At 43.7% G+C, this 22,859-nt stretch overlaps 1 protein-coding gene across 1 annotated transcript in view; it reads right to left on the reverse strand.

Annotated features, from left to right (window-relative positions):
- The window catches only part of ZNRF2 (zinc and ring finger 2), a 91,074-nt gene extending 78,641 nt beyond the window's left edge, over positions 1 to 12,433 (reverse strand). Inside the window, exon 1 of the mRNA XM_006832168.1 lies at positions 11,841 to 12,433. Within this exon, the coding sequence (XP_006832231.1) occupies positions 11,841 to 12,300 (460 nt within the window). The 5' untranslated portion in view covers positions 12,301 to 12,433. The remainder of the gene's footprint in view (positions 1 to 11,840) is intronic.
- Positions 12,434 to 22,859: the final 10,426 nt, after the last annotated feature.

Consider the following 22,859-nt stretch of genomic DNA (forward strand, 5'->3'; position numbering starts at 1 on the left):
CCTGTATAGAGTCGTTATGAGTCAGAAATGACTGAACAGCACTTAACAACAACAATCCATAGAACAGTGCCTAACAGTGTTGCTATTGTTGTTGTGTGCCGTGGAATCGGTTCCGACTCACAGCGACCCTGTACAGGGTTTCTGAGGCTGTAAATCTTTACGGAAGCAGAAAGCCTCATCTTTCTCCGGCGGAACAGCTGGTAGTTTCGAATTGCTGTCCTTGCAGTTCGCAGCCCGATTAGTAACCACTATGCTACCAGAGTTAGATGGCTCTATCTTCAAAATACCATCTATCTAAAATCTGGTCACTTCTCAACTCCTCCAGAGCCACTATCCTGGCCCACCCTACTGTTTGCCTGGATTTTTGCTTTCTCTCTTGACCTTTGCTCACAAGAACCTATCCTTAGGTTTCCTGAGGAGCCTCGGCATTACATGGGAGTATAGGTGGAAGCCTGAATTACATCCAGACCTTCAGAGATGGGAAATTTTCCACTTGAAAGGACAAGCAGACCAGCTGGGAGCAGCTAGAAAACCAGAAGATACTTCTTGAAAGAAGGAGCTACAGGAAAAATACAAAACAATAAGGGCAGTCCGACTGTTACCACAAGAACATACAGGTTGCTTGCCCAGGAGACATCAAGGCAAGTGGTCGGGTCCTCTCAGTGCAAATTCTCTTCCAGGACTAAGACGCAAGGGAAATATACGCTTTGACTGGCAACCATGCACGTCACCCAGAAGGGGAAGTGACCAAAGAACATCAATGAAGTGGTGAGCTAAGCCCTACATCGTTCAGCAAACTACTGTGAACCTAGATGGAGACCTGGTCGGCCAGTAGCGAGGCAACAACTGGGGACTCATGGGCTCAGAGCCAATGACACAGCCACAGAGGACTAGAATGGAGAGCGGGGTGGCCAGCCGATAAAAAGAGGGTGGACAGACGCAAGAACACCCACACTTGCAGATGATACCCACTTGACCTGGCTTCAATGACTGGATAAACAGAGCTCAACCCAAAGAAGAAAGAAGAGGAAAAAAGCATCATCTGATACAATTCGATAAACATGACCTACACCTATAAATGCAGTGGCTCAAAAGAGGAAACAAATCCCTGCTGCAAGAACTATTCCCACCCCCTCCACACAAAGGGTAGACAGGGATGGGCAACTTGGACATTGGCTACCCAAAATGGGGGGAGGGATATAAAGGCAAGAAGTGACTGGCTTACAAGCTTTCAAGAGGGAACCTAGATCCAAAGGGCGTGGAGGAAGGTAGAGTCTACAGTGAATAGTATCCTGCCTGTCCAGGAAGGGCTCATGAAACGAAATACAGATGGGTCTCTTGTGATACAATAGTGAATAATTGTTATCAGGACTGATTGTGAGGGTTGGAAATCTAAAGGTGGACATTTTGTAGCAAGGAGGGGAGTGATTAACTTTTCAGTCTAGGAACGGAGGACCCTAGGACTATCAATGGAGAAAAGCGGAGAGAGGGATCCTACCCAGAGAGGCGGTGAGGCCTGAGATGGAGTCAGAGAAGACAACGTCAAGAGATGGTGTGGCTGGGGACTTGGGATCAGGAGACGGACAGGGGCTGAGGACTGTGGTGGGTGTGTATGTGTGTGTGCAGGCTTAGGGTACACCCTTTGGTTGGGTGAGGATGCATGGACGGGATGGTAACTATGCCAATGAAATGATAGATGATAAAATGAATGTAAAGCTAATATTCTCCCATGTAGACTATCACACAATTCACAATAAAACATTTATATATATATAAAAAATCTATCCTTAACACAGCAGCCAGAGAAATTATTTTAAAGACCCAAGTCAGCTCATGTGAATTCCTCATTCAAAAACACTCCAATGACTTTCAGCCAAGTGATAGCTAGGTATACAGCGGGGACGGAGGCAACGTCACCAGTAAGGTTTGCTCACTGCGGAATGGTAAATCATTCAAAACCAAAAGGACTACGTTTACCTAAGGACAATGTTGAGAAGGTGTAGGAAGGTGGGTGGAATGGAACTAGGAACCACAGGAGGAAGCAGGATCACTGTTGTTGAATGGAGATGATTGCAATCACTGAGATGAAATGAAGTGTATGATTTGTTGAACATACAGATGATCTTGCCTGTAAACCTTCACTCAAGTCACAATAAAAACTAAAACAAAAACAAAAAAATCCAGAAACTCCAATGCTTCCCCATATTTCTCTAAAATAAAAGCCAGTGGCAGGCCAATGGCTACATGTTTTATATTTCTGCCCTCACTCTCACCCCACCCTAATCTCCTAGTAGCCTCTAAATGCAGCTACACTGGCTCCACAGCTATTCCCAGAACACATCAGGATCATTCACACCTCAGGGCCTTTATAGGGATTGTGACCTCTGCCAGGGTTCACTTTCCCCCCAAAGATCCCCATGGCTTGTCCGGCACTCTCTACTTGAATGCTACTTATCATATTTAAAATAGCAACCTTGGACAAGCTTCTGCTTGCACATGCCCTACTGCCTTGCTACTCTATCTTTTTCCATCACATTCAACACTCAAATGATACATTATGCCCATTGTACAAACTTGTTTGTTTACTATCTGCCTCCCCGCCACCCCCTCAAGGTAGAATAGAAGGCCCAAGAAGGCAGGGATTTGTGTCCTTATTTTTTTACTGCTGTATCCTGTATAGAGTCGTTATGAGTCAGAAATGACTGAACAGCACTTAACAACAACAATCCATAGAACAGTGCCTAACAGTGTTGCTATTGTTGTTGTATGCCGTGGAATCGGTTCCGACTCACAGCGACCCTGTACAGGGTTTCTGAGGCTGTAAATCTTTACGGAAGCAGAAAGCCTCATCTTTCTCTGGCGGAACAGCTGGTAGTTTCGAACTGCTGAGCTATTGTTGTTAGGCGCCATCAAATTGATTTTGCTTCATAGTGACCCTGTATATAAGGTCCCAAGGAGCAGCTGATGGGTTTGAACCGCAAACCTTGTGCTTAGCAGTCCAGTGCTTATCCCATATCGCCACACCAAGACTCCTGGTAGGGTTAAGTCCTCAAACTGTATTTGCTAAATGAACTCTGCAATAAGGAGCAGCCATTCAAAATCACTTATAGAAAAATACAAGTATTTAATATGATGGAAGAAACTGATGACATGAAAAGATCACTTGATTGTATAAACTGGGTAAAACAAGGGAAATCAGAAAATGGTTTTTAAATGAATGTTAATGAAAACCAAACAAAAACTGTAGAACTCAGTTAAAGCAATTCTTAAGAGGAAAATTTGTAGCATAAAAAAAATCTTATCTAAGAAAAGCAGAGGTTCAAAAGCAACAGAATATATAGAATAAATGTTCCCAAATTAAAACACACATCAGTATTTTACTGTAGTTACTTCTGTTGGTAAGATTACAAATGATTTGCTTCTTTGTATTTAATTTTTCTCTAGTGAGTATTTACTATCCTTATAAGGAACTCGGTAACTAGTGGTTATGAGTCAGGCTGCTAACCTCAAGGTCAACAGTTTGCAACTATTAGTTGGTCCACTGGAGAAAGATCAAGTTTTCTGTTCCCACAAAGATGTACAGCCTTGGAAGCCCTAAGTAAGATATACACTGGGCTACAAAGTCAGTTTGAACCACAAGGCCAGCGGTTCAAACCAACCAGCTGCTCCTCAGAAACCCTGTACAGGGTCACTATGAGTCAGAAATGATTTCATGACACTTAATAACAACAATCCATATAATAAAAAGAGGAGCTTTGGTGGCATAGTGGTTAAGGGCATAAAATAAAGGTCAATGGTTCAAACCCACCAGTTGATTCATAGGAGAAAAATGTGGCAGTTAGCTTCCATAAGGACTGTTCATTTAGGTCTCACCCACCAAGAAAATTCTATATAAACCCGAGTTTATAGTCCTGCTACCACTCTTTCCTCCTAAAAAACAATTTAAGCATGCTTAGGTCTGCTGCCTAAGCACTGCACAGCTCCAGATAGCTGCTAGTTACATAAACTATGATTTGCCTGATGCCTCCTGGCCTGACAATACTACCCTGTTGAAAAACTTTAATGAAAAAAAAAACGAACCTCATAGCACCATAAAGTATTTAACAGGTGAATGAAACAAAGTTTTCCTACTTTTATAATCCTTTCATTCCTTTATGTAACCTACAATTTAGAGGTACTTTAATTTTCTGCTTGATCTACCATAATCCCAGATTTTTATGCATTCTTTGGTCTATAGTGCCCTCCTTCCAGAAAACTTCCAAATCCTTCCAAACATTGTTCAAATGTTACAATCTTCCTCTGTGAAGCACTGACTGTCCTCTACTGTTCTAGACAGATACTCTGCCCAATATTTTGTTACAGTTCAATTACAGGACTTGTTAACACTGTGTAGTAAGCCATGTGTCCATCTTTCAAGTGCAACTGAGAACATACAAGGTCAGAAAGAAAATCTACATCCGCAATGGCCAGTCCATATAAGGGACTCAATTCAAGTTTATTTACTCAACCCTTACCATCACAACTTTAAGTAAATTAAAAACTTAAAAACAGTTACCAGCTGGTCAATCTAAGCCTACATCACTGTGGTCAACTGAGACCCCTGACTCCTGGTACTTACATTTTTGTGTAGTGCCTGCCCCTTGAGCATGGGCAGGACCCATAACTCCCTTTGAGCCCATGGGATGTGGTAAAAGTGATGAACCTAAGAAGGTGGCAACACAGTCAGTCTTGCTGGAGTCTCCATGATTCTACACTCACAAAGAAATGAATTCTGCCAACAACCTGAGAGGGGCCTGGAAGCAGACCCTTCCCCAGTCCAATTTCCAAATACTAGGGAAAAAAAAAATCCAGGCCAACATCTTGACTATATCCTTACAGAGGACCCAGCTAAGCTGTTCCAAGACTCCCAGCTCACAGGAACTGCAAGATAACAAACGTGTCTTTCTCTGAGCATCTATAGGTCCAGCGATCTGTGACAAACACAGCAAAGGAGCCCTGGTGGCACAGTGATTAAAGTACTCAGATGATAACTAAAACCCACCAGCTGCTCTACATGAGAGACTTGACATGACAGTCAGTTTCTGTAAGTAAAGACTGTTGTTGTTGTTAAGTGCCATCGAGTCCGTTCCAACTCATAGCAAGCCTGTACAGAGTTTCCAAGAAGCAGCTGGTGAGTTTGAACTGCCAATCTTGAAGTTAGCAGTCCAGTGTTTATCCTACAGCACCACACCAGGACCACTCCATATAGACTGTTGTCATTAAATGCCATCGAGTCAGTTCTGACCCATACTGACCCTGTATAGGGTTTTCAAGGAGTGACTGATGAGCTTGAACCTTGGACTTAAAGCCTTGGGGGCTACAGGGATCCTATGACTTGGAACTGACTTGAAGGCAATGGGATCGAGTTTTTTTACTTGTGAAGTAAACAACTGACATAACCAGAACTTTGGCCATGTTTCCCCTAACTTCTAAACAAGTAAGTGTGAAACAAATGTAATTCATTACACAGTATGAATCAAATATACCCAAAAGTAAAACACTAACAGATCAAGCAAACAATGCTTCTTTTAAATGTTTACAGAATTAGATAAAAGTACTTTGCTATAATAAAACAATGAAAACATGATCATCTGCATCAATCCTGGGAATGATCAGGATTAGTGTCTCTCTACATGGGGTCACCATGAGTGGGGGTCAACTCGGGAGCAACAACGTATTTGTTTTAACCCATTTGCCAAAATAAGAGCTTGGTGTGGTGCTGTAGGATAAGCACTGGACTGTTAACCACAAGGTCAGCAGTTCAAACCCATCACAGCAGCTCCTCAGAAACCCTATACAAGGTGGCTATGAATCAAAACTGACTGGATGGCACATAACAAAAAATATGTAATAAGAGTCCTGGTGTGGCACTGTAGGATAAGGACTGGACTGCTAACCACAAGGTTGGCAGTACAAACCCACCAGCTGTTCTTGGAAATGCTATGAGTCAGAACCAAGTGGGCAGTACTTAGCAGCAATATCTTTAATAAGTAGTATAAGATAAAGCAAATCTCCTTGCAAATACATGGTAAATAATATGGAAAGACAGCTGGTATCCAATAAAAGTTACTGGTAACCAAAACATAAATAAGGACCTATTTGTTGGTTATCAAAAAATCACAGGGATCCCTGGTGGCACAGTGCACTAAGCAGTGGGTCACTAATAAAAGAACTGGTAATTCAAACGCAACAGCAGCTCTGTGGGAGAAAAACGAGGCAGTTTGCTTCTATATTCAGTACTGGAAATCCTGTCCTATGTTATTGCTGTTATATGCCGTCGAGTCGATTCTGACTCACAGCCACCCTGTATAAGGTTTCCAAGTAGCAGCTAGTAAGTTTGAACCACTGACCTGTGGTTCAAAGCAACCTTGCAGTCCAGCACATTAACCCAGAGCGCCACACGAGGACTCCAGGACTCCTATAGGGACTTTTAAGTTCTATAAGATCTTGTCCTATAGAGTCTTTATAAATCCAAATCTTCTCAATGGGAAGGTTTGGAGAGGACTTATAGAGAACACTATCTGAGCGCTTACTCCTGCAGGGAGAAGTCAGCCAGCACAGTATCACAGTACTAAGGACTTCCATTAGGTAGCTCTAAGACCTAACAAAGTACTTTGCAATCCATACCATGCCTCTCTACAGCCCACCTTCCACCTGCCAGTCAAGAGTACTTTAAAAAAAGAAAAAAGAGGAGGAACTTCCAAGGCAGAGACCACACTTTAGCATAACAAAATGTACAATATAACATGTCTTCCTATAAATGTGTAAAGCTACTACAGTGAGAAACATTAATTAACTCAAGTTATTATTGGGGGAGGGACACACCATTAGGCGATTAAAAAAATTTTTGTTGTTGTTGTTGTTGTTTTTTAAAGTTAGAAGCAAACATTCCTCTTCTGCCACTCCCTCCAAAAAGGCTTCAAGTGAATGAATAAACAGAGTAGGAAGGAGACTAATTTTAATATCCCAAATTTTGGCACTTGTAAGAAGTAATGACTGAGATCAACTCAGTCATGGTTCATGAATGATGATACTCTAACAGCATAAAAACCTTGTTTGTCTTGAAGACTAAGTCTACCTAGGAATACAGCTTTTATTTAACATATACAGTTTTAAGAGAAAGCCCACTCTCCTTTGATATAAGGAAGCATGTTTCCTAAATAGCAGGAGGCAACTAAATTACAATCTGACTACTGAAACATTCCGTGGGCACAACACACCAAATAAGCTCAAGCTAGTTAGGAGGTAACCAAAAGCAATACAGTACCACTGGTTAATTGTCTACATTATTGTAATACACTGTAATGAAGAGTTAGTAATGAACTAACTCATGACTTCTTTAGAAATGATTTATTTGTATATTTTTTGTAGTACACTTTACCTCCTTCACTCTTGATGCATCAGTAAAGGCTATGTTACCACCCAAGTTGTTGTTAAGTGCCTGTGTGACTTGCTAAGTATTGGTTCTGACTCTGTATAGGGTCTCCAAGTAGCAGCTAGTGGATTTCAACAGCTGACCTTGTGGTTTGCAGTCCAGTGCTAATCCTACAGTGCCACACCAGAAGTGCATATTGCTTTTATAATATTAGCAACTTCATAGTTGGGGGGGAGGGGATGAAGGTACATAAAATAAACCCTAACCTCTATATTCTTAATACATTGCCAAGGCTTTTAAATATTAAGACTATATACCCTTAAAGGCAGGTTTTAAAACAGAGGTGAAAGTATTAGCTTACCAGTTTGAAACAAGATTTACTTCACCTAAAAATCAAGGTGGATTATAATCAGGACATTCTACAACCTTTATTCTGAGGGCCAACAACTCGATTGCAGGAAGTTATGTAAAATGAAATATCTGGACTAGCAATCTCTCTCCTAGCACTCTGGAGAGAATTGAATGAGAATGTATAGTCAACATGTATATACAGAAAATATCAAATCATAAAACTCATCACAGAAAACCTCTTCTACTGGCAGTTCATTAAGACAGAACTAGTCACAATTCTGACTTGCAGCACTGTAGGATAAGCACTCGAATCTCTAGGTTGGTTTGAGCTGCGAGGTCACCACACACTCCTCAGAAACCATTTACAGAGTTGCTGTGAGTCAGAACCAACTTGATGGCACACAACAACAACCAAGATAGAACTAGTAACAATTCTGACGTGCTAGATTCTTTAAAGAGACAGAAAAAAGAAGTAATACTGTTAGGATTTCTTTCCTTATAAGTATGCCAGCCCACAAGAGAAGATAATTCTGAACTTATTAATACCATATTTTCTTATTAGGAAATAACAACACAAGCAACCATTAAAAAGTAAGTTTGACAATACTGCTGCAACAACTAACTCAGAAATGATCCTTTTCTCCATTTTCAGACTGAGTTAATTCATTATATACGTCACTCATGTCTAAACATTCATACAATTTGCAACTGAATAAATACATTAATAGGAATAGGTGGCTCTATAGATCAGCAACGTCAGTGGTTTGAGCCCACCAGCTGCTTCTTGAGAGAAAGATGAGGCTTTCTGCTCCCTCAAGATTTAAAAGCCCCGGAAACCTCACACAGGGTCACTGTGAGTCAGAATTGACATGACAGCACTTACCAACAAGTACTGAAATACACAATAAAAATTAAGTCTGTGTGAGGTATAATCAAGTACCATTTTTAAGATAATCAGACTTATCATCTAGCTCCCTAAATAACAGGATGACGAGACTCAGCATGCTTCTACTAAATTTCCCTGATGACCCCCATTCACCAAAATAAAAGTAAAAACCTCATTAAGGCAAATGTTATTTAGAAAAATGGGTTTCTATGGAGGTATATTGCATCTCTCTGTCTCAATAAGGATTTAGGGTACTGACACTTTGGCCTGATCCCATCATCTGAAGGAGATTCAAAGAGCTTGTGGAAAAACTCCACTATCTTTTCATTCTATTTGCCCATGAACTTTTTGAAGCCCTGCAAACCTCAAGGTCAGCGGTTCGAAACTACCAGCCGCTCTGTGGGAGAAAGATGAGGCTTTCTACTCCCGTAAAGATTTACACCCTTGGAAACCCTGTACAGGGTCGCTATGGGTCGTAACCGACTCGATGGCACTTAACAACAACAACTTATTAACAGGAATGGATACTCTCTCTAATCTTCCATCATTTCTCAACGAGGGTCCTCATCTGAATCACTGAAAACAGAAATTATTTCAGTGACTGTTTCCTCAAATTTTGTCAAGAATGGTACATAACAGGTACCACTTTAAATGCAAAAAAAAAAAAAGGATTTATTAGCTATAATTGGTGCAATTTTCTCTGGAAAGCCCACTGAGAAAGGCTGACAGACCTTCCTTATACAGTCTCATTATCCTGCCACAGGAGTCCTGTTGTGACGCTGTAGGATAGCGCACTGGACCCCAAGGTTGGTTTGAAGCGCAAGGTTGGCAGTTCAAACTCACCAGCCACTCTTCTTGGAAACCCTAGCCAGGGTCACTATGAGGCAGAATCAACTCCAAGGCACTTAACAACAATCCTGCTAATAGGCCCCAGCCATCCTAATCCCAAAATTTACCAAAAAGCTACAAGCTCAAGCACACAACTCTAGGAACTCAGATAATTAAAGAGGTCAGTGCTCCATCCCTCTGACTCTTTGCAACTAGACCTTTTTCATTTGCTAACTCTTTGTCCCCCTGGTCTAAGAGGGAAGTATTTTACAAATACACTGATTCTTCCTCAAAGGGAATTAGTAACCATTTTTAAAGTAATCAGCACATTAAAGAAATAAACACTACTCATTTGATAAGTCTTTTCCTACTTTTAACTGAGCAGACAAAGCAAAGCTTCTTTAAGCCAGCTTTTAAATATTTGGATCTTCTGAAGACCATAACTACTACATGCAAATTTTCATTTTTAAAAAGGTAAGTATTCTTTTCAAACCAGTTTCCCTTTGTTCTGGCATTATCTTCAGTTCTCAGGAAGATATCTTTCTATTTGACTTGGTGATGGCAGTTCCTTCAACAGTATTGGTTGGGGTCAGGTCAGAGTAAGGACTACATTGTTTCTTCTCAAGAACAAAAGATTTTTAAGAGCTAGCACAATTTTAAGCACCATCACTATTTTGAGTTACATAGCAACATGATTTAAAAGTGAGCAATTAAAGTAAGGTATAGTTCTATCTATAGAGTTATTTTCAATGTGCAAAGCAGTACTAAAAAAGGGAAAAAACTACACATGACATTCCCATTTGAATTTATACTCATGTACATGCTGAGAGAACATACAGAACATCACAACAGATCAATTACCAACTCCCTTACTCAACACTCACAACTTTATAAACATCAGAAAGAGGTGGTTTTTCACTGTTCATCTATAGCTGTACATTTATATATTACCAGGTATATAACTCAATGATACAGGAAAGCTTAGTCAGCAACTCCTAACTAATTTCTGAGACTTTTGGGTGAAGTTGGGGGCCGGGTGGGTATGGTGGTGGTCTTGATTCATTTACTATAATCGTTTTGAAATAAAGTAACACACCATAAAATATAGAGATAAAAATCATTTTCCCCAGTCCAAGTACACAATTCTTCCTAATATCTGCATAAAAGCAGTCACTTTACTATTACTAATTCCATTTTTTCCTTAACTCGATCTAGTCATCGTGGCTCTTCAAACGCATCCAAGCTTTTACTGCACCTTCTATACAGGGTTGTAATAATTTTTAGTCTGTCTCCTTAAATTGTTTACAATTTTTTAAAGTGCCGTATCCAAACTGAATGGGACTCTCATGATTTCTATCTGAAATTGCAATTTACAGGGGTTAAAAATACACTTAATTGACATATTATTCAATCAAAGTGCCCGTGCTAGGTCGGACCATGTACACAGATTTAAGGATTACTGTAATTAAAAGTTACTTCACAGGAGATGAAAACCAAGCCACCAAACCCATTGTCATCGCGTGAAATCTACCACCGCGTGGAATAGTGACCCCCTAGGACAGAGGAGCTCTGTGGTTACCAGTGTAGTGGTTACAAATGGGGCTGCGAAACTAAGGTCGGCGGTTGGAAACTACCAGCCGCTCCAAGGGAGAAAGATGAGGCTTTCTACTCCCCAAAAGATTTACACCCTCGGAAACTCTGTACAGGGTCGGTATGGGTCGGAACCATACGGTATGGGATAGTTCCCATAGAGCTATCCCATACGGTTTCCAAGCAGTAAATTTTTACCGAAGCCGATTACAACAGCGTTCTCCCGTGAAGGGGCTGGTGGGTTCGAATCCAGACCACAGACTTTTCGGTTGCCCCCAAGCGCTTTAACCACTGCGCCACTGGGGCTCCTTGTCACAGAGGAGGGAAGCCCCTCTTCTTTTTCAAATGCTCAACGCTCTTTCAAAACTGCCCACCTTTTGAGCCCCTGATAGAACTCCATTTAAACCAACGAGTCTTCGCCTGACTTCCTCACACAACAAGCCACAACCACAAGGTAGCATTAAAACTCCATTACCTTCAAGGGGGGAGGGGCAGGGGAGAGAGGGGGCGCTTTCTCTAAGGGGGAAAGCAGAAGGGGCACACAGTCCTATTTGGCCTCCTTTTAAAAAAGTCTGTGCAGACATGGCGCCGCAAAGGTTAAGTAGAGACTTTCTCCCCCGAAGGGGTGACCGAACGCGGAGCGGGCCGGGCCGGCAAAGCCCAGGCGCTTGGGTGAAGGAGAAAAGGAGAAGGGTAAAAATAACCGGCGCCGCGGCCCACGTGCAGTCCTGGGGAGGTGGGGCGGCCGGGCACTCGGGGAAGGGGCCGTACCTCCAAACATGTGCGGCGAGAGGTGGGCTGGTAAGGAGCCGATCACCAGGCGCGGCCCGCCGGAGCCCCCGCCCGCCGGCCGGTCCCTGCCGCCGCTGCCGCCGTCCTCCGGGCTGCTGTGCACCGAGTCCTGCGAGCCGTACGGGCCGCTGCTGCTGTTGGGGATGCTGAAGGAGGACTGAGCCGCGCGGGCCCCCGACGCCACGGTCCCCACGGCCCCGCCAAGGGAGCGACTACGTGGGGCAGCCGGGGCCGCCGCCGCCGCGCCGCCCGAGGAGGCACTGGGCTGCTGCGCGCCGGGCACCTGAGCCGGAAATCGCCCCGCCGCCGCCGCCGCCCGAGCCCCGCCGCCGCCCGCGGTCCCATTGGCGCCTCCGCTGCTGCTGGAAGGTAAGTCTGATCCCGAGTACGCCCGGGTGCGGCCGTTAGCAGCGGCCGGGCCGCTCTGCTTGGCGCCCATGTCCGCCCTGCCTCGGGCCCGGCCCGCGCGCAGCGCCCGGAGCGCCGGGAGGGCGGGAGCGAGCGCTGGAGAGAGAGGGCAGGGCCGAAGCGACGCGGCCAGCCCCGAGAGGCCCCCGCACGTCCAGGGCCGCCGCCCGTGCGCCCCGAGGGGCGGTCGGCGTCCGACGCCCTCTTCTTTGGGACGGCGGTCTAGTGCAGCGATCTGACGCGGCGCGCGGAAGACGAGGATCCGCGGAAATAAAGGAGTCCTGGCAGCGGGAGCGGTGGCCGCCGCTCTGTGATTCCGGCGAGAGGACGCGGCTCAGGTGGCCGTTCGGCTGCCACTGGTTTCGGTTCTGGTGCGCCACGACGGGCCGCTGCCGCTCTCTGCCACCACCGCCACGGTCTGCACCCCGAGCCTCGGCACCGCCTCCTCCCGGGCGTTCGCTGCTACCGCCGCCATCCTCTGGCTCCCACAGCGGCTCGCGGGCGAGTGGGAGGCGCCCGCCCAGACTCGCCCGGGGCCACCTTCCCTCCTCCCCACGCCAGCTGTTAGAAACAGAGACAGAGGGAGAAGGGTGGCGCGCGAGGGGAGGGGCGGCGCGCGCTTCCCGGCAACCGTCGCCTCGCTCCCGTAACGCACCGCCTGCAGGGCCGCCTTCCACTGGCAGGCGGGGCTGGGAAGGCGGCGGGGGGTGGGAGGGCGAGGCTGAGCCACAAAGGTGGGGGCACCCAGGAGGAGAAGAGGTTCCCCGACTCTCGCACCGGAAGGCGAGGGGAAACGCGGCTGCGGGGTGCGCTCGGCCGGTGTGTTTGGGTCGCGCGCGGTTGCCCCGCCCCCGCCCCCTTTCGCAGCCCCTCAGATTGGCTCTGGTTGGACTATCCCCGCCTTACCCGCCCGCGGTCTTCCCGCCCCGACTCCGCCCTGCCTAGGTACAGCGGTGTGGTAGGTGCTGCCACCCTCGGACTCCGTGATGGACAGATCGCTGGCCCCGCCCTCCCCTCCACCGTGGGGCCTACGCTGATTGGAGTGACAGAGCCCCTCGGGAGCCAATCTGGAGGCAGTCCCTTCTTCTGCACGTGGCCACTCAGGCGCTGGAGAAGATCTGTGTCGTCCTCGCCTTTTTGTGGTTGTGGTTGTAATTGCTATATCCTGTAAAGCGCTCAGCTGCTAGCCTCTAGCAGGTGGCTCAAACCCAGCGCCATGGGAGAAACATGTGGCAGTCTGTTTCCAGAAAGATACACAGTCTTGGAAACCCTTTGGGCAGCCCTACTCTGTCCTTTAGGGTCACTGTGATTCCCAAGGCATTGGGCTTTTTGGCTTGCTTCCCTAGCCATTAGGTTTCCTTCTCATTCATGTTCAGAAGCTCAGCAATGCAAATGATACTGAAACAAAAACAAAAGATACCAACTGAGAATAGCAATGCCAACAAGGCAGAAACAAACTTGGTCTGAATTAGACCTACTGCACGAAACACCTCTATCCAGAAGAAAAATCCAGAGTTCGAAGAACTAAGGATAGTCCAGCCTGACCTTCAACTGTAAGGCAAAATTTAGTATTGAGAAAGCTGCATAAGAATTCAGGAAACCTGAGATAATGCCCAAGACCAGACCAAATTTTATGTAATCAGCAAATTATTTTACCTTTGTAGACATACACAATTTTTTTACCCAAGATGTTTACAGTAAATCCTAAAAATTAGGGTACCTACTGCTTTGTCCTGGTGTGGCACTGTGGGTTAATACACCAGACTGCAAAGTCGTTTGAAATGCAAGGTTGGCAGTTCAAGCTCACCAACTGCTCCTTGGAAACCCTATACAGGGTCGCTATGGGTCGGAACCAACTCAACGGAACTTAGCAACAACAACTATACATGGGTTATAACCAGTAGTTTAACAAACAATTCTAAATCAGTGCTTTGCAAACTATAGTTCAGGTAAGAATCATCTGGAGACCTTGTGAAAACAGACTACTGGCCTATCCCTCAATGAGTCTCATTCCATTATTGTTAAGTGCCATCAAGTGGGTTCCCACTCATAGCAATCCTGTATAGGGTTTCCAAAGAGCCATCGACCTCATGGTTAGCAGCCCAGTGCATATCCTACAGCCCCTGGATCATTTTCTGTTTTGAAATTAACCCATTATTGTCTAAATGAGTGGCTCTCAAGTTCGCATGCATTCCAACAATCTGCTGATGCTGCCACCAGGGCTCCGCCCGTCCTTGAAGAAGGGCTGCCCTAAATGAGGCTTTCCTGTGCATGGTCAGAACTGCCTGTCACTTTAACATCTCAGTGACTCTTCAAGAGACCAGATTTTCAAACTTCCTAATTGTTGTTGTTGTTAAGTGCCATCGAGTTGGTTCTGACCCATAGTGATCCTGAATAGGGTTTCTGAGGAGAAAATTCCTGAAGTGTAAAACTTTTCCATGTACATTTTTCGTCCACCCAATATAATAGTTATTGGTGATGTTTTGACCAAAGACGTTTGACGCATTCAAAATTAGTTTAATGAATTTTGAAAGCATTTCCAATGAACAAAGTTGTTGGCCTGCAGTCCAACTTTGAGCAGGTAAGTTGGTTGTGGGTTTCTCATAAAACCACCTGTGCTCAGTCTGCTACCACCAAGTTTGCATTTCCGGTGGAGTACACTTCTCCCTTTGGCCCTTCCTCCCCTCTGTGCTCTTCCCTTTCTTAGAGCTGTGTCGTGTTAGTCTTTTGACACATGGGACAGCAGATTTGCACAAGGCAGAAGACCATTGTACCCATTATTCCGCTCAGCTGTGTCCATCATCTCAGCAAGGTTCTCGCGCAACCAGCAGCCAGTCCTACAGTTCCTCACTAAAGCCTCCGCCATCCCAGCCGCTACCTCACCTTCCTTACAGTATTTAAAAGACTGTCATGGTTTTGACTTTAACGAAAAGAAAATGTTAAAAGACCTGGTCTTTTTACCAAAATAAAATGTTGTGTAATTACCTATCTTAAATAGAACTGTTTTCTTCTTACTATACTTTATTTCTTAAACAAGCAGACCATCTAAAAATTACAATTGATCCTAATACATTCTGGTGTAGCGCTGTAGGAACAGCACTGGACTGCAAACCACAAGGTTAGCCCTTCAAACCCACCAACAGCTCCTTGGAAACCCTATACAGGGTCACTCTGAGTCAGAACTGATTCAACAGTACTTAACAACAACAACAATACATTCTAAAGACCTAAAAACCAAACCCATTGCTATCAAGTGGATTCCGACTCATAACAACCCTACACGCCAAAATAAAACTGCTCCACAGGGTTTTCCAGGCTGTCAGTCTTGACAGAAGCTGACTGCCATATCTTTATTCCATGGGAAAGTTGGTGGTTTCGAACCACTGACCTTTCAATTAGCAGCTGATTGCTTAACCACTATGCCACCATGAGAAAGCATTTAACATTCTTCGTGATAATTAGAAACTAATATTTAAATTCTACAACAAAAATTCATTTGGTGGAATATCTAGGAACCACATTATTGGGTAATTTCCCAAAGAACATGAGTAAGTTATATATCTTTAACAAACTTTTATACTTCAATGATGAGTCAGCCAAATCCTCCTTTTCCTCCGCTCTTGTTGATTCGTTAATCAATGGTGCCTGTCTTCCAAAGCATGGCAGTCAATCCTGACAGGCCTCAGCACACACTGAGAAGTGGGTGAGCTCTAGACAGGGGTAGGCCCTATCCCTGTCTAACACTGCCTAAGGGACTAGGGCTCTCCACTTCACCTGGCGAAACCTGTTTCTACTGTACTATGCAGACGCTCTTCATACCAATCTCACAGAATGGTTTTGAGTCTCAAAAGGTTCAGCTAATATTTGAGAGTCATTTGAAAATTGGTACTACATATGCACATTTTCATATCTGTTATTATCCCTAACAGGTTATAATAACGGCAGATTATCTCTAGCAGGTTGTGATGTTGTGCAGTTTAATATAAATGAATGCGCTCAGGCATTCATTTTACCATTTTATATCATCTTTATGTGTTATTGGCACGTAAGGATTTATTGGTAATTGTTCTAATAACTATATAAGTCACTATAGTAAGAATGTTGACAGGATGGAATATTATCATGCCAAACCTACAGCTTTCTACTTTGGGGTGAATAGAGATAAATTTGAGAAATTTGAAAGAAATTGTCATTAAGAAACCAGGGATTAGCTATTTTAAACCGCCAATATTTAAAACTTTTCTCTGTGGAGTTTTTTCTTTCATTCAGATTTTCCCTTGATTCTACAGAGTAGTTAAATAACACTAGGTCTAAAGAGTCTTTGGGGTCCTGAATAGATGAAAACTTGGTGTGAAAGCATTTCATTTTAATCAATCAAAGACCAGAGTCCTATGCTGTTTAACATAAATTCCAGAATCATTCCTTTCCAAAAATGGCTTGAGACACAATGTCTATACTTGCTAGTAAAAATAACTAAATGTTTTTGTTTCTTAAAATCGTATGGAATCTCCATAAACTGCCTCCTTTGCCCCGAGACCAGAAAAACTGGATGGTGCCCGGTTACTATGACTGAACATTTTGACCAAAGATTTTATAGTCGTAGCCTGGTTAAAAGGGGAAAAATGCAGAACAGAATATAAAATTCTCTTGAACTCCAGACTCCCTGGAGCTATGACAGTTGCATGAATCTCTGAAACTATTGTCCTCAGATCATCTTTAAACTTTAAACCAAAAATACCCCTCGATGTTTTCTTAAAACCAAACAACAGTGTAGCTTAATGAGTAAAAACTGTCTGCTATAAACTTTGTGTTCTTTGCCCCTCATTATCCCTTTCTTGTCTTTTTTTTTTTTTTTTTTTTTAAATCTACTTTGTTGTTGAGAATACAAGGGAGCTTCAAAAAGTTTGTGGGGAAAAAGAATGAAAAGATAATGGAATTAGAAAGAAAAAAGATAATGGAATTTTTCCACGAACTTTTTGAAGTCATTCTTATACATAAGCAAAACATACACCAATTCAATAGAGCCTACTCATGCCATCTGTTGTTGCTGTTAAGTGCCATTGAATCTGTTTCTGATTCATAGCAATCCCGTATAGGGTTTCCAAGGGGTAGCTGGTGGGCTTGAACCTCCAGCCTTGTGATTCACAGTCCAGTGATTATCTTATAGTGCCACACCAGGCTACATCTGCAGAGTTGTGCAAACATTCTCACCTTCATTTTCTGAGTTGTTCCTCCCCCATTAATAAAAATTCATTGTCCCTTAAGGTTCCCGTCAAATCATTGATCCCATATCGATAGCTCTTAAAAGTATGTTATACCAGTACCAGACTGTTTTAATTATTGTGACTGCATAAAATGAGGAAGTGTTTAAGTCCTATTTTGTTATTCTCTTTCAATATGGCTTGAGCTGTTCAGGGCCCCTTGCCATTCCGTATAAAATTGAGGATAGGTTTTTCTATTTCTGTAAAGTAGTCTGTTAGAATTTGGATTGGGATTGCATTGAATCTATAGAGCGTTTTAGGTAGTATTGACATCTTCACAATAGTCCTGCTGTGGCACTGTAGGTTAATGAGCTGGACTGCAAAGTCGTTTGAACTGCAAGTCAGCGGTTCAAGCTCACCAGCTGCTCCTCGGAAAGCCTATACAGGGTCGCACTTAACAACAAGAAGAAGACTTTTGTACTCTTTTCAGGTCTATCTGTGTCGGATCAAACTGACAATAGCAACTTGAATAGATGAGGTGAGATACTTGAGTTTATGTTAGTGGGGGAGGAACAAATCAACAAAGGAGGACCAGAACCTTTGCACAACTCAAACAATGTAATCAGTGTGACTGAATTGTACACATAGAAACTGTCCCATTGATAAATGTTTTCAACAACAAAAGAAAAAAATGGTTTGGAGTATTAACAACATACCATTTGAAGTTTAAGTGGTACAGAATATTGTTGTTGTTGTTAAGTGCCATCGAGTCAGTTCCAACTCACAGTGACCCTGTATAGGGATTCCAAGGAGCGGCTGGTGAACTTGATCCACCAACATTGTGGTCCAAACCGACTTTGCAGTCCAGTGCATTAGCCCACAGCGCCACACCAGGACTCTCTACGGAATATTAACAGGGCTTAAATATTTTTATGATATTCTCAGTCAATTCACTTAAGCTTACAAACGCATTTTTTTTTTTTTTGTGAATCTTTAGAAACCCTTATTTACAAAAAAACAAAAAACCTTTTAATGTGAAACAACTACACCCCATTATTTTTTCCCTTCCTATTGATAAAGAAATCTCTCGGATTACATGCATAATGTTTGACAGGAATCCCAGCTCTTTATTAGGGGCATACTGTTGAAAACACATACAGTATGCCCCTAATAAGATGTATCATGGGGTCCCAGCCGAGGGAAGTGAAGAATAACTTGGAGAGAAAAATAGCTCTCTGCTACATAATGCATGGGTTCTCACTTCCAATGCAGCTGCACAACCCTCCCTGCCTCCTGTCACTTGTTTAAATCACTATGGTTGTATATTGTTGTTGTTGTTAAGTGTCATCAAGTCAGTTCTGACCCATAGTGCCCCTGTATTCGATTTCCAAGAAGTAGCTGGTGAGCTTGAACCACCAACCTTGCAGTTCAAACGTCCTTACAGTCTGGCGCATTAACCCACAGCACCACAACATGAATGATTAAAAAGTACCATGAGGCATTGTCCTTGCTACCTCCTTCCCCTAAGAAAGGCAAGTCCCTTGTTTTAGGCCTCTACTGCACATGCCTGCCATGTGTGGGAGCTCTGTAGTGCTGTATCTTTAACTCCTTAGGGTGCCGCCTTCCAGAGCTTCAAGTCGGTCTGTACACAGGAGACTTTCGGTAGCTGCTATGGCTCACAAGGTGCAGCAGGGGCAAATGTTTGTCCTGAATTTCTCTGGAGCCTTGGTGGTACTAGGGGTTAAACATTGGGCTGCTAGGCACAAGATAGGTGGTTCAAACCCACCAGCTGCTCCCCAGGAGAAAGGTAAGGCTACCTGCTCCCATACAGATTTATAGTCTCAGAAACTCTAAGGAGCAGGTCGGCTCTGTCCTGCAGGATCACTGAGTTGGAATCAACTCAGTGGCAAAGAGTTTGGGTTTGGTTCAGGGTTTATCACAGTGACACAACCACATTAAGTTGAGTGTGTCAAGTTTGATTTTTTTCTGCACTTTTCAGCCAAGGCAGTCAGTACCTTTGGTCATCAGTTTGCTTTGAGTGGCTGCTAAAAGGTCTGTGCCCCAGCTTAGAGCCAACTGTAAATGGTAAGCTCATAATTGCAGGGCTTTCTTTCCTCCACAACAAGGAAGAAAGAGCAATACGAGACACTGTTCAGCTTACCGCACCCTCTGTTTCCCAGCAGCACTGGCTGAACTGTAGTAATACATGTCTGAACCAGGTAGGCTTTGGAATGCAACCATGAATAAGGGCATCCTGGTGCATGGGAGCATCGGGACAGCTTAGGATCCACATGAGAGGGGTTCTCATTCCTTAAACAAGGAGGCTCTGAGCATCTGTAATGGGCCAGACTCCTTGCTTGGTGCTAGGGATACAAAGTTAAACCAAACAGGGTCTGGTCTTCAAAACTGCTTTAGGCTACAATCAGAAGACTTAAATATTAACAGAGCTGATGAGAGGTCAGTGTTGTAGATGCATGCTGGAACAGAGAGTGGGGATGTGATTGGGTAAGGACAACGATGCATTCCCAGAGGCAATAGCAATCGTTGGATTAAGCAGCCCAGGGTTTTCCAGGTCAAGGGAGCTAAAACAAGGGAGAGCTACGAGCATCCAAAGAACTGCCGGCAGTTCATGACAGCTGGAATGGGCAGCAGGAGGTGAGATGAGAGATGATGCTTAAAGGGAAGCTGGAACCAAGTTGAAGTGACCTCATGTGTTGGCATAAGAGTTTGGGATTGACTCAGAAGACAAAAGGGAACTACTTGCCTAAACAGAGAGGTAGCATGGTCATATTTCCAATTTAGAAGGCAGTGTTTTTAGAGAAGGGCTTGATGGAAAAGAGAAAAGCAGAAGGGAGGCAGTGAACTATTGGGAGACAGATGTGGTAATTCAGGCAACAAGTGAAGAGAACCTGAAATCGAACAGTTTTAAGACAGATGCAAAAGCCGTTAAGAGAGGAGCCACCACACAACTTGGTGACTGATTTGATGATGGATTGGGTGCTGTGCATGACTAAGAAAATGTAGTCAGGGAAGACAGGTAAGATTTCTGGTCCCTGTTGCTTGTTATTGTTGTTAGGTGCCATCAAGTTGATTCCAACTCATAGCGACCCTAAGTACAACAGAACAAAACAGTGCCCAATCCTATGCCAGCCTCACAATTAATTGTAACACTTGCTGCTGCCACCGTGACAATCCATCTCATTGGGGGCCTTCCTCTTATTTACTGACCTTTAATTTTACCAAAAGGAGCTCTGGTACCATAGTGGTTACGAATCAGGCTGCTAACCTGAAGGGCGGCAGTTTGAAACTACCAGCGGTTCCGCAGGAGAAAGATGAGGCATTCTGCTCCTGTAAAGATTTACAGCCTCGGAAACCCTGTGCAGGGTCACTATGAGTCGGAACCGACTCCACAGCACTCAACAACAACAACAATTTTGCCAAGCATGATGTGTTCCAGGGACTGGTCCCTCCTGATAATATGTCTGAAGTATGAGAGACAAAGTCTGGCCATTCTGGCTTCTAAGGAGCATTCTGGCTGTACTTCTTCCAATATAGATTTGTTGGTTCTTCTGGCAGTCTATGGTACATTTAATATTCTTCCAACACCATAACTTAATTGCATCGATTCTTCTACAGTTTTCCTCATTGTCCAACTTTCACATGCATATAAGGTTACTGAAAATACCATGGCTTGGGTCAGGCACACCTTAGTCTTCAAACTGATATTTCTGCTCTTGAACATAAGATCTTGAAAGAGATATTATGCAGCAGATTTGCCTAATGCAATACATTGTTTGATTTCTTGCCTGCTGCTTCCACAAGTGTTGGTAGTGGAGCCAAGCAAAATGAAGTCTTTGACAACTTTAGTCTTTTCTCCACTTATCATGATGTTATTCATTGGTCCAGTAGTGAGGATTTTTGTTTTCTTAACATCGAGGTGCAACCCATGCTGAAGGCTGTGGTCTTTGATCTTTATCAATAAGTATTTCAAGTCCTCTTCATTTTCAGCAAGCAAGGTTTTATCATCTGCATATCGCAGGTTAATGAGTCTTCCTCCATTCCTGATGCCACATTCTTCTTCATATAATCTAGTTTCTCAGAGTGTTTCTTCAGCACACAGATTGACTAAGTATGGTGAAAGAATACAACCTTGGCACACACCTTTCCTGATTTTAAACCATTTGGTGTCCTCTTGTTCTGTTTGAACAACTGCCTCTTGGTCTATGCACAGGTTTTCAATGAACACAATTAAGTATTCTAGAATACCCATTCTCCCCAATGCTATCCATAGTTTGTCATGATCCAGGAAATGTGGAAAGAAACAGCCTGTTTGAGAAGAGTAGAGATAAATTCACCTTTATGTAGACACAACAAAATCAAACTTTAGGATGTAACAAGGCATAGGGTTAAATTCTGTTGGCTTTATGCTTGTTGTTTTTAAGTGCCGTTGAGTTAGTTCCGACCTATAGCGACCCTGTATAGGGTTTCCAAGGAGCGGTTGGTGAGCTTAAACCGCTGACCTTACAGTTCAAACCAACCTTGCAATCCAGCTCATTAACCTGCAGCACTTCTATTGAATTTGCGTAAGTACAAACTAGTTAGCCTAGCCAGGTCTCTCTGAGCACTGGATTTCACTGAGCACAATGGTTTTCAGCTATGTGCCCTCACCCCATGCCAATGTAGTTCTGGGTTAGACAGCCTGAATGTGGGGGTCACAAGGAGTGGCAGTTAGCATTGTGCACAGTTAGGTGGCGGGGGGGGGGGTGACCAGATATTAATGATGGGTATAGCAAATTTATTTTTATTCACTGGTAAGAGTCTATGAGCAAAGGAAAATGTTGTTGTTGTTAAGTGCTGGTGAGTCAGTTTCAATTGATAGCAACCTTGTATAGGGTTTCCAAAACTATAATATTTGTAGGAGCAGAAAGCGTCATCTTTCTCTTGTGGAGTGGCTGGTGGGCTTGAACCACTGACCTATGATTCCCAGTCCCATGCTTATCCTACTAAGCCACCACAGCCCCTAAAGGAAAATTAGACCCATGTTATTTTCCACTATATTCTGCTATATAAACAGCAGTCTTGAATTATAATAAATTAACTTATTAAAACGTTCATCCCCGAGAACAAACAAGATAGTGAATTAGGTGGAAATGCAGTGAGGAGCTCCATCAGCAACAACACAGAATACCGGACAAAGCAGGCTCAGAGGATGGTGCCAGAACTCGGAACCAAATATAAGGGAACATTTAGAAGGTCGGAAGGCTCACAGCTAGGGGAATTTGTAGCAGAAGCAAGAAATCCAGTGCTTTCTGATTCAAGACGCTCATCTGCACCTGGAGCTGTCATCTTGGACAAGACCAAGCGAGGGAAGGATCAGAGCAGCCACAGA

This window comes from Chrysochloris asiatica, unplaced genomic scaffold, assembly GCF_000296735.1.
Source record: "Chrysochloris asiatica unplaced genomic scaffold, ChrAsi1.0 scaffold00006, whole genome shotgun sequence".
Lineage (NCBI taxonomy): Eukaryota > Metazoa > Chordata > Mammalia > Afrosoricida > Chrysochloridae > Chrysochloris > Chrysochloris asiatica.